The following is a 12,242-nucleotide window of genomic DNA, read 5'->3' on the forward strand; positions in this document are numbered from 1 at the left end:
GGTTGTATTATACAGGGCTTGTTATCTTGCTGTCTAACAATGGAAAGTTCTTTGAATTATAGGATTGAGGAAATTACCCAGTTACAGAAGGCAGTTGATAATAGCAACAATGTTTGTGAGAGGTTACAAAACCAATCAGACACTGAGACAGTAAATTTAAAATTGCATGCGGTTACCATTGGAGAAGCTTTACTTGAGAAATCTAAACATTGTGATGAATTATCAGAGGAAAATGAGAGATTAAAATTAAGAATTGTGGAATTAGAGAAGAGATCTCAGGAATGCAGATATGCATCAAATCTTGGATTCAGCAATCTGCAGAAAACAGAACCTCATATTAAATCTGATAATTCATTACCAGCTGCCCCCACTGTGACTACCACAGTTTATAACAATAATAATAATACAGGTGAAGTTCAGCTTGTAATGAAGCCATTCAAACCAAAATTATTAGACGCAATTCTTAAAGAAATAGGAATGGTTCCATACCATGATTTAAACAGATTTTTAAAATGGTTTTGTGACGTGCAGCAAGTCAGAGATATGTACAATCTCAACCCATCTGACTTAGAAAGAGTTTTGCAACATTCTGTAGGAAGTGGTCTTTGGATGAGAATTAAACAAATCTGTATTCAGCCTCTGAGGACAAGGGACATATTACTGGAATTATTATGTGTTTTGTATGGTGTACGTTCTGATGTTACTATTCATGGAAAGATCCAACAAATGCAAAATGAATCTCCCTATGAATTGTCACACAGGATAGCAACTATTATGGAATTATTGGTCGGTAATAATCTTGCATTTGAGCGTGGTGGCTTGATACATATGAGTATGTTTCTAGATGCGTTGCATGAAGATATCAAACAAAATATTTTATTAGTTACCCCAAATCCTCATGATTTAAAAGACATATTGTTGAGAGCAGACCATTTATGGAGAAAGTCAAATGAGCAGGCTGTCAAAGTTGATTTAGCCACATTGTTTAGGACAAATACTGAGCATAAAGATCAGAAGATAATATCCTATGATAACACCCAGAGAGGACACTCCGGGTCAAACATAGGTGATATTAATATGAAAAACAGAGCTGACCAAAATAATAATAAGAAAAGGTCCAAGACTTGGATACCGTTTTCTCATTTAAAACAGAAATATGACCACCTGAAAATTGAGTATGACAAGATGAGAGAGGAGCGTGATAAATTATTACAGCAGTTGAAGGGGGTACAAGATGTACATTCTCCAGATCTGTTTTGGAATGCAAATGACACTTCTCTAGCAGTGGGGGTGAATTAGCTCCAAACTGTAAACGTGTAAATAGTGTTTTGTTTTAACTTCAAACAATGTTTAAGGACCTCGCTAATGAGTTTTGTTGGAGAGTTTTTTTGTCTTTCAGATATTGACATTTAAATGACGGTGAATAGCAGAAGCACAGTCTGAAATTGAATAGTGGGGGAGAATTATGGGAGAAATGCTGAATAGACAATATATCACTATACATGGAATTATAAAGCATTCATGGACTCTCTCGGAATTCATCAAGCAATGGACCTTTTTTTCTTTTTTCTTCAACGCCCTAATTTTTAATTTTTCTCCCTTTTCCTGATATATTTTGCTTTTCATTTTTTTATTTTCTTTATGTTTTATTTCTTGAACATTTATCTTAAAACCAAAGAGAAGCATTTTAACCTAAAATAATTTTCATAACATCTGTACATATTACATAATGCATATTGATCAATATATTTAACATCTAAGGTGAGATGCTGCACAATGGCTTGGCATAGCATAAATTTTAGTATGTTGGGTGGTTTTCATAAATTTATAAGAGGGGTGAGTGAAATTCATCACTCTAGTCATGATTTGAAACTTTGTTGATTCAGTTGTTTATAATATGCTAAAGGCTATGACACATATGGATGAAAGAGATCTTTCTACCTTTCATGGTGAAGATACTGGCAAGAATTTCCACTGCCGCTTTGTCTGGACAGAAGATCTGATAAACACTGATGTCAAGCTGATTCTATCTGAACCATCGTGTGGGGGTATATGTATATGTTGGTATACCATTCAAGTGTAATTATGGACTGAATGATCCAAGTAACTGCTTTATTGAAGACAATGAGGGGTCGGCCTACAGCAAATTACAAAAAAAAGCAAATTGTGGCTGGCAATCAACAAATTCTGATACTTGACAGGTACACATCCCAGTCATCTTTGTTCAAATTGTGGAAATGGAAAGAAGCAGATGTGAATTGTAAAATGCTTGCAAGATGGACTCATGAATGTCAAGTGCAAGAAAATAGTTTGAAGCACAGTTCTTACTGCCATATCCAAACTTTTTGACCTTGAAAGTGAGTGCTGGTACATTGATAGTTCTTCTTACTGTAAAGATGAAAGTAGAGTGTTTGCGTAAAAGCATCTTTAAAAATGGAAAGCTTGAGCCTGGAGATGAGAGAATCCTGGATTTGTGGATTGGAGTTAACAGAGCATACCAAGTTTACTTTCAGTGAGATGGTGAGAGATGTGATGAAGTCAGACTGAAGAATGGACTGTGACATCAGCTCGTCTTTGCGCAATATTCAAGATCTTGATGTGATATAATAAGGCCTAACAGCTATATGGGCCACTGATGTTTACCAAATCCTTTTCCAGTCATGGTCTAAAAGTTATATTATCTAATAACTGTTTCATGGGGATATTTTAGAGGCTGGCGAAGAGAGATGTAACCAGTTTCAACTTCATATTTTATATGAGCCATTGTAAAGCATCCAGTACCTTAAATCGTAATGATATTTTTTGTTGTTTGATTTATGGGTCAGTTCTAGTAGTTAGAACCGACCCAAGTGGGGGTATATGTTGTAATATGTTCACCGATTTATGTGGGACATTGTTGTGTGTATGTACACATGCAGTCAATATTGACCAGGCCAGAATTCAATTGACTGGTTGATTTGTCCAACTGAATTTTAACATATCAAGGGGACTCTTTAATGTGTTAATCTCATGCAAGTCTACCTAGGTGTGTGAGGTGAGGTATGGTCTGGAAACCTAATTGAACATTTCAAAGGGTACATTGTTTAAAGGACCATAGTAGAAGTATTTATTGATGGTAATTAGACTTGACGAGGTAACAATAAGATCAAAGAGTATTTTGGGTTGACCTAGCAGAAACTCCCTCCTAGTGGACTAGTATTTGATGGAGGACATTCAAGCTGGCATTTAGTGTTTTTTGGAGGTTAGGCTTGTCTGTGTATGGCTGGGAACACTCAGACCTAAAACATGGGGTTCTGAATTATATCTACTCTGTCGGATTTCTTTGTCATCTGTGGACTTTGGACTTTGTTCTGTGTTGGAAGTCAATAAAGTGCATCTCTCTGGAAGAATTGGGTTGCTGCGGAAGAGTACTTACATCATCATCATTATAATAATACTTACTTATTAATTATCTATACACCCAATATACATTAATAGATTAAATCACTACACACATGTCCCAGAAGGCTGCAGGACCAGTATCACTGTGCTGTGCGATCTCATGTATGTGCAGTGGGGAGCCTGCTGTGATAAATCAGCAAGTCGCAACTGGCTTACAAATATAGGTTGGTGGTGCTGTGGGAAGACGGTGCTGGAATCCATTGACTGGTAAATACTTGATTTTAGTATTAGAAAATATGACTATATTTTAGTGCTATAGTTAATAGTCAGTAACTACAATATTTGCAGCTGATGACTTTTAATTTAAAAAAAATGAGTGAAGTTCCTATTTATCGTTGGAAATCCCTAATTTGCCTTGATTACATTCCTCGTTGTTAGAGGTTTTCACTGCTTTGTAATAAAATGCAGTTATTATCTGCAATTGGCTGTATCCATTCTCCTTCTGTTAAGTAATTCTAGGGACTTGGATGGACTTTGCAAATACTTCCTTGTCAGGTGGCTGACCTCAGTATATCACAAGAAGGTCATCAGTTCCAAATTGCACGTTCTGATAATTGAAGGCTAGGCATCTTGTGGGCTCATCTCAAGGCTGGCTAAGCATTAAGTCCAAAGAGATAGCTACTTCAAGGACACATTGAAATAGGACATTTGAAGATCCATATCCACTTCCTGTCTTTTAAAGCTAATCATTTGGCAGCTGAACAAAATATACTGTAGTGAGGGATTTCAGATTATTTATCAGAAAATGTGCAGTTCATTCTAAAAATGTCTCTCTATTAATAAAAAGTAAATGTCTAAAGACTTGGTCAGAATCATGAGCAATCAAACATATTAGAAAAAGAGTCAACTTTATCTTCTTAGACCTTGAAGACCTACTCAAATCAGCTATAAGGCCATTTCTTTAGAGGACTTTGCTTGCCCTATTCTTTGTCTGAGGTCCCCATTCTGATTTGTTTGAGCCTTCACTATCTATGTGCCCCATTGTTTGTCTTTGTGCTAGTTTGTGCTATGTTTTGCTGATCATGATGCCTCTTTTCTGTCAACCTAACGTCCTGTTCCTTCCTAAATTGATTCTTGTCATGAACCTCCTCTTGTATTATTCTGTCATTTTTTTATGGGCAATCACCTTCTTGTCACATGTCTCATTTACTTTGGTCACCTGCCATTTATGGCAGAGTATGTCCTTTTCTCTGGCTCATTTTCATTTAGATATTTCCTCTTAATTTTTGATCCAACTCTTTTTAAGATATTACATTATGTAGACAAATGTTTTCTACCTTAGGTTAGAGCACAAAAAGGATGATACCTGCCCAGTGACTTTAAGACAAAACAAACCAATTGGCTTTCTAAATATAAATCATATTAATTGACCGAGAAGCAGGCCTGGCAAATTCTAAAAATAGCAATTTTTGGCACAAAAGGCTGATTAGAAAGTTTCTTAACTTGCACAAAAGAATTGATGAATACCAATAATGGTTGGCTTTTTTTTATCTTGCCCTTGTCTACTGTACAAAAAGTTTCTACTGCTTAAACAGTATGCTGCAATTATTTCCACATGCTTTATACTATGCATTTTGTGTTGCATATTAAGTCTAATACTAACACAGGCAGGCGTTTGGGTTTCAAGTAAAACAGTTTTGGCCTCTCCATATGGTCATGCCACTCTAAGCCAATAAAGCATGCCTGAAAATCAAGTCCTATCTTATGTAATGTGTTAATGTGGTTTTGAGGCTGAGATACTCATGATTTTCATTGCCCTTTCAGCTCAAGAAGTACTTGGCAATTTCCAAAAGAAAAAAACTGACTGTCCCTAAGATATCAACTGTCAAACACTTTCATGCACTTGTGAAAACTTTTAAGCATGCCAAACAGAGGGATATTCAGCAGATCTTCCAGGCAGCATCACCTAATTTACTGTGAGTCACCTGAATTGTTTTCTTCTAGGGTAATAATGTACTATATATGCATGTTCAGTAGACCCATAGGATAGTAGATATAGTAAATATATACTGTTTCTAAACAACTTATTTTTTAATCTTTAAGCACAAAGTAACAAATTATAGCATAGTAAGAGAGCTTGCTTTTGGAGATTAGTACCTGACAAACATACTTTATATTCAATTTTAACCACATAATAGAGTTTTATTTAAAGTGTCACTAAACCCACATCATGAAAAACTATCATTCAATGCTGTATTACATGCTGTTCATACTCATTCAGTCACTATGAGATTTGTTTTCTGTATTCTGCAAAAAACTTGGTTGATCCTGCTGTTCTCTATCGACACCTTCTGTCCATGTCCCCAATGCAGCTAGGGATTTAGCAAAGCAGTGTTGGCAGCTCTGCACATGCTCAGCTTTCAGTGGGTTTCTATGCTGATCATTTCCTCCTTATTACATCTGAGCAGTACATGTGTCTAAAGAGTCACACATGTGGGTGTATACACAGTGGTAAATGACTACACCATATTATTGCCAAAAAATAATTCAAATTCAAATATATATTTGTATGACAATTTAAACAGTTTATTGATATTAACTATTTTTTAACATGACTAGCAGCAGAGGACTAGAAGCTCCTCCTGCTTATGTTTCCCTGCAGACAGGCTGGGAAAGGTCTGGGTCATGTGACAGCTGTATATTAGGAAAAAGGTACTTACAGTGCCTTGAAAAAGTATTCACACCCCTTGACATTTTCCACATTTTGTCATGTTGCAACCAAAAATGTAAATGTATTTTATTGGGATTATATGTGATAGACCAACACAAAGTGGCACATAATTGTGAAGTGAAAGAAAAATGATAAATGTTTTTTACATTCTTTTACAAATAAATATGTGAAAAGTGTGGTGTGCATTTGTATTCAGCCCCCCCTGAGTCAATACTTTGTAGAACTACCTTTGGCTGCCATTACAGCTGCAAGTCTTTTTGGGTATGTCTCAACTAGCTTTGCAAATATAGAGAGTGAAATTTTTGCCCATTCTTCTTTGCGAAATAGTTCAAGCTCTGTCAGATTAGATGGAGAGCATCTGCAAACAGCAATTTTCAAGTCTTGCCACAGATTCTCAATTGGATTTAGGTCTGTAGTTTGATTGGGCAATTCTAACATATGAAAATGCTTTGATCTAAACCATTCCATTGTAGCTCCGGCTGTATGTTTAGGGTCGTTTTCCTGCTGGAAGGTGAACCTCCACCCCACTCAAGTATTTTGCAGACTCTAACAGGTTCTCTTCTAAGATTGCCTTGTATTTGGCTCCATCCATCTTCTCAACTCTGAGCAGCTTCCCTGTCCCTGCTGAAGAAAAGCATCCCTACCAGGGACGTTCAGTCAGGGGAGGCAGGTAAAGCAGAGCCTCACCTGTGATGGACGTAAAAAAAGAAAAAAAAACCCCACAAAAAAAACGATCGAGCTTCAAGGGTTGTAGCTCGGTGACCTGGGGTCACAGAATTGGGGGGTAGGTAGCTGAATCCTACCCCACCACTGGGCAAAATTTGGGGCTTCTGCCACCTATATTTCCAGAGATACAGGGCTTCTTGTGCAGCCTGTCAGAAGCCACATACAGAGAGGTCAGTTTAAGTACAAGCTTGCACACTGTGTTTGCAGCAGACTGAGAGGATGAGCTCACAGTGCCTCTCACTTCTTGTCAGAAGCACTGAGCTTAATGGACAGCTTGCTGCAGTGAAGGCTGTGCTCCCACTGCAGTGTCATAAAAGGGGGCATGTGTCTAAAAGACCCATAATCCCATGTGTTTCTCACACAGTTAAAGAGGAAGTAAACCCCAGTCGATTTTTCTTTTTTTTTTTAAATTTAAACATTCAGTAGCTCATTACAAGGGATAATCTATTGAAATCGGCCCTAAATGAGGTCTGTAAATACCTTATTTAGGGTGTTTGTCTTCTCTTCATTTCCGGGTATTGGCCATGCCATTTTTAGTGCCGTTTACTGAATCTGTTATGTAGTCACTTCTGCCCTTACTCTGAAATCTCGCGCATGTGCCGTAGCGCCGGGAATAACAGGAAGAAGAGAATCAGTGCAGCATCACGAGACTTCTCCTCTGTGCCGTTCAGAGGGGAAGCTTGTTCACAGTAATTTCCCAACATGCAGGGAATACATAAACGGCACACTTTACATGCTGTTAATGAAAGATCATACTGCGCAATCGCGCATGACCTCATCTACGAGAAAAAGACGATTTTCATTGAAAATACAGCAGTAAGTACACTTTCACAGGCAGTGATCAGCTGCCTGTGTTATCTACTATCTGAACAGATTAAGTTGTCTCTGAGGATTTACAACCACTTTAAAGCGGATTTCCACCCAAAAGTAGAACATCCATTCTGAATCATCTGATTCCTCCCCCCTCCGGTGCCACAATTGGCACCTTTCGCAGGGGGGGGGATAGGATACCTGTCTTTGACAGGTATCCTTTCCCACTTCCGGGATCCTCAGCCGCGGCTATTGACGTCACGGCTGGGGCTCCCTCCTCCTTCCCCTGTCGCCGGGCCAGTAGGAGAGAGGAGCGGGCCTCACGCATGCGCAGTAGGGTTTCCGGCGTGAACACGAAAGGCTACACTGCCGGGTACCCTTACCCGCAGTGGCGGCAGCAACACTCGACAGCTGATGGAAACATCAGCTGCGGTGCCGACATCGCTGGACTCCAGGACAGGTAAGTGTCATATTATTAAAAGTCAGCAGCTGCAGTATGTGTAGCTGCTGTTTTTTAATTTTTTTAATTAGATGAGAATCTGCTGCCTGCTGAAAAGGTACTGTTTTAATCAAGCTAAATCATATATTATTATGCTATATGTTATAACATAATCATTTATGCTTGAGTACAGTTTTTAAAAATATAGTAAATTACCTTAAAAACAATATATAATAATTATTTGTATATTATTTACATATGGCAATTAACCCCTTGCCACCCAGACCAATTCTGACACTTCTCTACATGTAAAAATGTGTAATTTTTTTTTTTTTGCTAAAAAATTACACAGAACCCCCAAACATTATATATATTTTTTAAGCAGACACCCTAGGGAATAAAATGGTGAATGTTGCAACTTTTTATGTTATACGGTACTTGCACAGCAATTTTTCAAACACCTTTTTTTGGGAAAATATAAAAAAAACTAAAGTTAGCCTGATTTTTTTGTATAATGTGAAAGATGATGTTACGCCAAGTAAATAGATACCCAACATGTCACACTTTAAAATTGCACACACTTGTGCAATGGTGTCAAAATTTGGTACTTAAAAATCTCCATAGGCGACGCTTTAAAAATGTTTATAGGTTTACAGGTTACATGTTTAGAGATACAGAGGAGGTTTAGTGCTAGAATTATTGCTCTCGCTCTAAAGTTCATGATGTATGTAACCTGTGTGTATCTGGCTCTGATACTAGCCAGTGCCTCACCAGCCACTGACCTCACCACACGTCTCTGATCCCCACAACATGATGCTGCTACCACCATGGTTCACGGTGGTGATTGTGTGTTCAGGGTGTTAGTTTTAGTTTTTAAGTGTTAGGCTACATGCACAGGAACGTTTTAAAAAACGGGCTGTAAAGCTAGTACAGACGCCAGGAAAAAATCAGCGTTAAAAACACAATTTTTCCTGCGTTTTGCATTGAATTCAATGCACGTTAAGCCGCGCTAGCTTTCAGCCGCGTTTCTCTGTCTCTATTCAAAAATCAATGGTTCCCTATGGGAGCCCATTGATTTGAATAGAGGTCGCACCAGAAGTCGGATCAAGAGAATCCGACTTGCGGTGAGACTTGTGTGCTGAGAATCTTGTAGGGGGAACCCCGCGAAAAAAAAAAAAAAATTTGCGTGAGGTTCTCCCCCAAGACAATACCAGACCCTTCGGTCTGGTATGGATCTTAAGGGGAACCCCCACACCAAAAAAAAAATGGCGTGGGGGTACCCCCAAGATCATCAAGAGGTCAAAGATCGCGGAGAAGTCGGAAGAGACCCCCGGAGCTGCCTTATAAATTACTTTAAAAACCTTTGTAGTGTGTTTTTTTTATTGACGCTTTTCCCCCAGGTGAATGGGTAGGGGTACAATGTACCCCATACTCATTCACATAGGGTGGGGGGCCGGGATCTGGGTGCCCCCTTATTAAAGGGGGCTCCCAGATTCCGATAAGCCCCCCGCCTGCAGACCCAGACAACCAATGGCCAGGGTTGGCCGGGAAGAGGCCCTTGTCCTCATCAACATGGGGACAAGGTACTTTGGGGTGGGGGGCACAGGGCCCCCCCTGCCCCAAAGCACCAACCCCCCATGTTGAGGGCATGTGGCTTGGTATGGTCCAGGAGGAGGGGGGGCGCTGGCTCGCCCCCCCCTTTCCTGACCTACCAGGCTGCGTGTTTGGATAAGGGTCTGGTATGGATCTTGGAGGAACCCCCACGCCACGGGGGGAGGGAAACCTCACGCAAATTTTTTTACATTTTCGCGGGGTTCCCCCTTCAAGATTCTCAGCACACAAGTCGCACCGCAAGTCGGATCCTCTTGATCCGACTTCTGGTGCGACCTCAATTCAAATCATTGGGCTCCCATAGGGAACCATTGATTTTGAATAGAGACAGAAACGCCGGACGAGGCTTAACACAGCATTAAGCCTCGTTAATTCGCGTTTAACACCTTTTGCTGGCGTCTGACGTTTTTACAGCTCTAGCGCTGGAGCCTCAGAACGCACTGGTCCTGGGTCAGTGCACTTGTAGTGCAAAGTGGATTTGCCTTTAGTAAATAACCCCCATAGCATTTTGCTTTTAGGCCAAAAAAGTTAAATTTTGGTCTCATCAGACCAGAGCACCTTCTTCTTGCTGTGTCCCCACTGCAACTGGGACTTCTTATGGCTTTCTTTCAACAATGGCTTTCCTGTGGAAGATCCTCCCACCTGAGCTGTGGATCTCTGCAGCTCCTCTAGAGTTACTATGGGCCTTTTGGCTGCTTCTCTGATTAATTCTCTCCTTGCCCGGCCTGTCAGTTTAGGTGAGCAGCCATGTCTTGGTAGGTTTGCAATTGTGCCATACTCTATCCATTTTCGGATGATGGATTGAACAGTGCTCCGTGAGATGTTCAAAGCTTTGATATTCTTTTATAACCCAACCCTGCTTTAAACATCTCCGCAACTTTATCCCTGACTTGTCTGGTGTGTTCCTTGGCCTTCATGATTCTGATTGTTCACTAAGGTTCTGTAACAAACCTCTGAGGGCTTCACAGAACAGCTATATTCATACTGAGATTAAATTACACACAGGTGGACTCTATTTACTAATTAGGTGACTTCTGAAGGTAATTGGTTCCACCTGATTTTAGTTAGGAGTATCAGAGTAAAGGGGGCTGAATACAAATGTACGCCACATTTAAAATTTTGCTCAGCTTTAATATATGTATGCACTTGGGATCTATCTATCTATCTATCTATCTATCTATCTATCTATCTATCTATCTATCTATCTATCTATCTATCTATCTATTATATATAATTGTTACTGGATTAATGTTTTCATTGATTATAGTGATTGCTATTCAGAAACTGATGAATTGTATATTATGTTGCAGACCGTTTTTTATTGATGCCGCAGTCGCAGCCCAGTCACATGCTTCAATATTCGCACTTTCAGATTTCCTGGATTTTACCAAAAAGAAACAAGCAAAGATACATGAGAAATTTCTATATTCTGCAGCCTTTGCACCACACCCCTCTATAGAACTCCTCAATCTTGTGCTAGTAAGTCATATAATACTAAAGCAATTTTGCATATCCCTCTATAGTGTGTACTTTTCTCAATCCAGAGCACTAAGTGTTATTTCAGTCTGCTGCCTCATTCCTCTACTATCTGCATGAGTCACTTCTGACAAATTTTCCTGACACCAAGAGATAAAAAGGTGACGGGGAGGGAGGTACCGCAGCTCTGTTCCTGTGTGCTATGTGAAAGGGGCGTGTCCCTTCCCTCCAATCAGCTCTTAGCTCTCCTCAGCTCTGCAGAGTGCAAATTCAGCTTCAGCTTAGGGGCAGCACAGTGGTGTAGTGAGTAGCACTCTTGCCTAGCAGTAAGAAGGGTCGCTGATTCAAATCCCAACCAAGACACTACCTGCCTGGAGTTTGCATGTTCTCCCTGTACCAGCGTGGGTTTCCTCCGGGTACTCTGGTTTCCTTCCACACTCCAAAGACATGCTGGTAGGTTAATTGGCTTCTGTCCAAAAATTGGCCCTAGTATATGAATTTTAGGGACCTTGGATTGTGAGCTCCTTGAGGGTAGGGGACCGATGTATATATATATATGTGTGTGGAGTGCTGAGTAAAAATTGACACAGCGCTATATGGGTACCTTAAATAAAAATAGGGATAATTGTAGAGACGCACCCACACTCGCTCAGGTTGAACTCGATGGACTGGTGTCTTTATTCAACCTTACTAACTATGTAACTATGCCCCCTGCTTTCTGAAAGCTCAGAGAAGCTGTATAAATTGTGCACTTTGAACAGTTGTAGAGAAGAGAGAGCTGCAGATGTAGGAGAATTCAGTTTCATCTCTGTATCACCTGGGGACAGTCAATTCACTGGGCAAAGGACGTGCGCACGGGGTGTGCCAGACGTGCCTGGGCACATCCTAATCACCCCATGTGCATACCTCCCAACTGCCCTGGATTGAGAAACTGTCTCAAGACCTGAGTTAAATCTCAATGTCCTGCGAATCCAGGCTGAATCCCAGAGCCATTCCGACACTCAGCTCCACTAATTAGCTTCTGTGTCTTCCCTGCAGCTACCTCCACAGGCAGCTACAGAAGAAACA

At 40.1% G+C, this 12,242-nt stretch overlaps 1 protein-coding gene across 2 annotated transcripts in view; it reads left to right on the forward strand.

Annotated features, from left to right (window-relative positions):
- The window catches only part of LOC141106176 (microsomal triglyceride transfer protein large subunit-like), a 239,517-nt gene that overhangs the window by 111,344 nt on the left and 115,931 nt on the right, over positions 1-12,242 (forward strand). For both annotated transcript variants that reach the window (XM_073596713.1, XM_073596714.1), the window contains 2 exons: positions 5,206-5,357; positions 11,009-11,177. In XM_073596713.1, the coding sequence (XP_073452814.1) occupies positions 5,206-5,357; positions 11,009-11,177 (321 nt within the window). The remainder of the gene's footprint in view (positions 1-5,205; positions 5,358-11,008; positions 11,178-12,242) is intronic.

The sequence above is a fragment of the Aquarana catesbeiana genome, linkage group LG08 (assembly GCF_042186555.1).
Source record: "Aquarana catesbeiana isolate 2022-GZ linkage group LG08, ASM4218655v1, whole genome shotgun sequence".
NCBI lineage: Eukaryota > Metazoa > Chordata > Amphibia > Anura > Ranidae > Aquarana > Aquarana catesbeiana.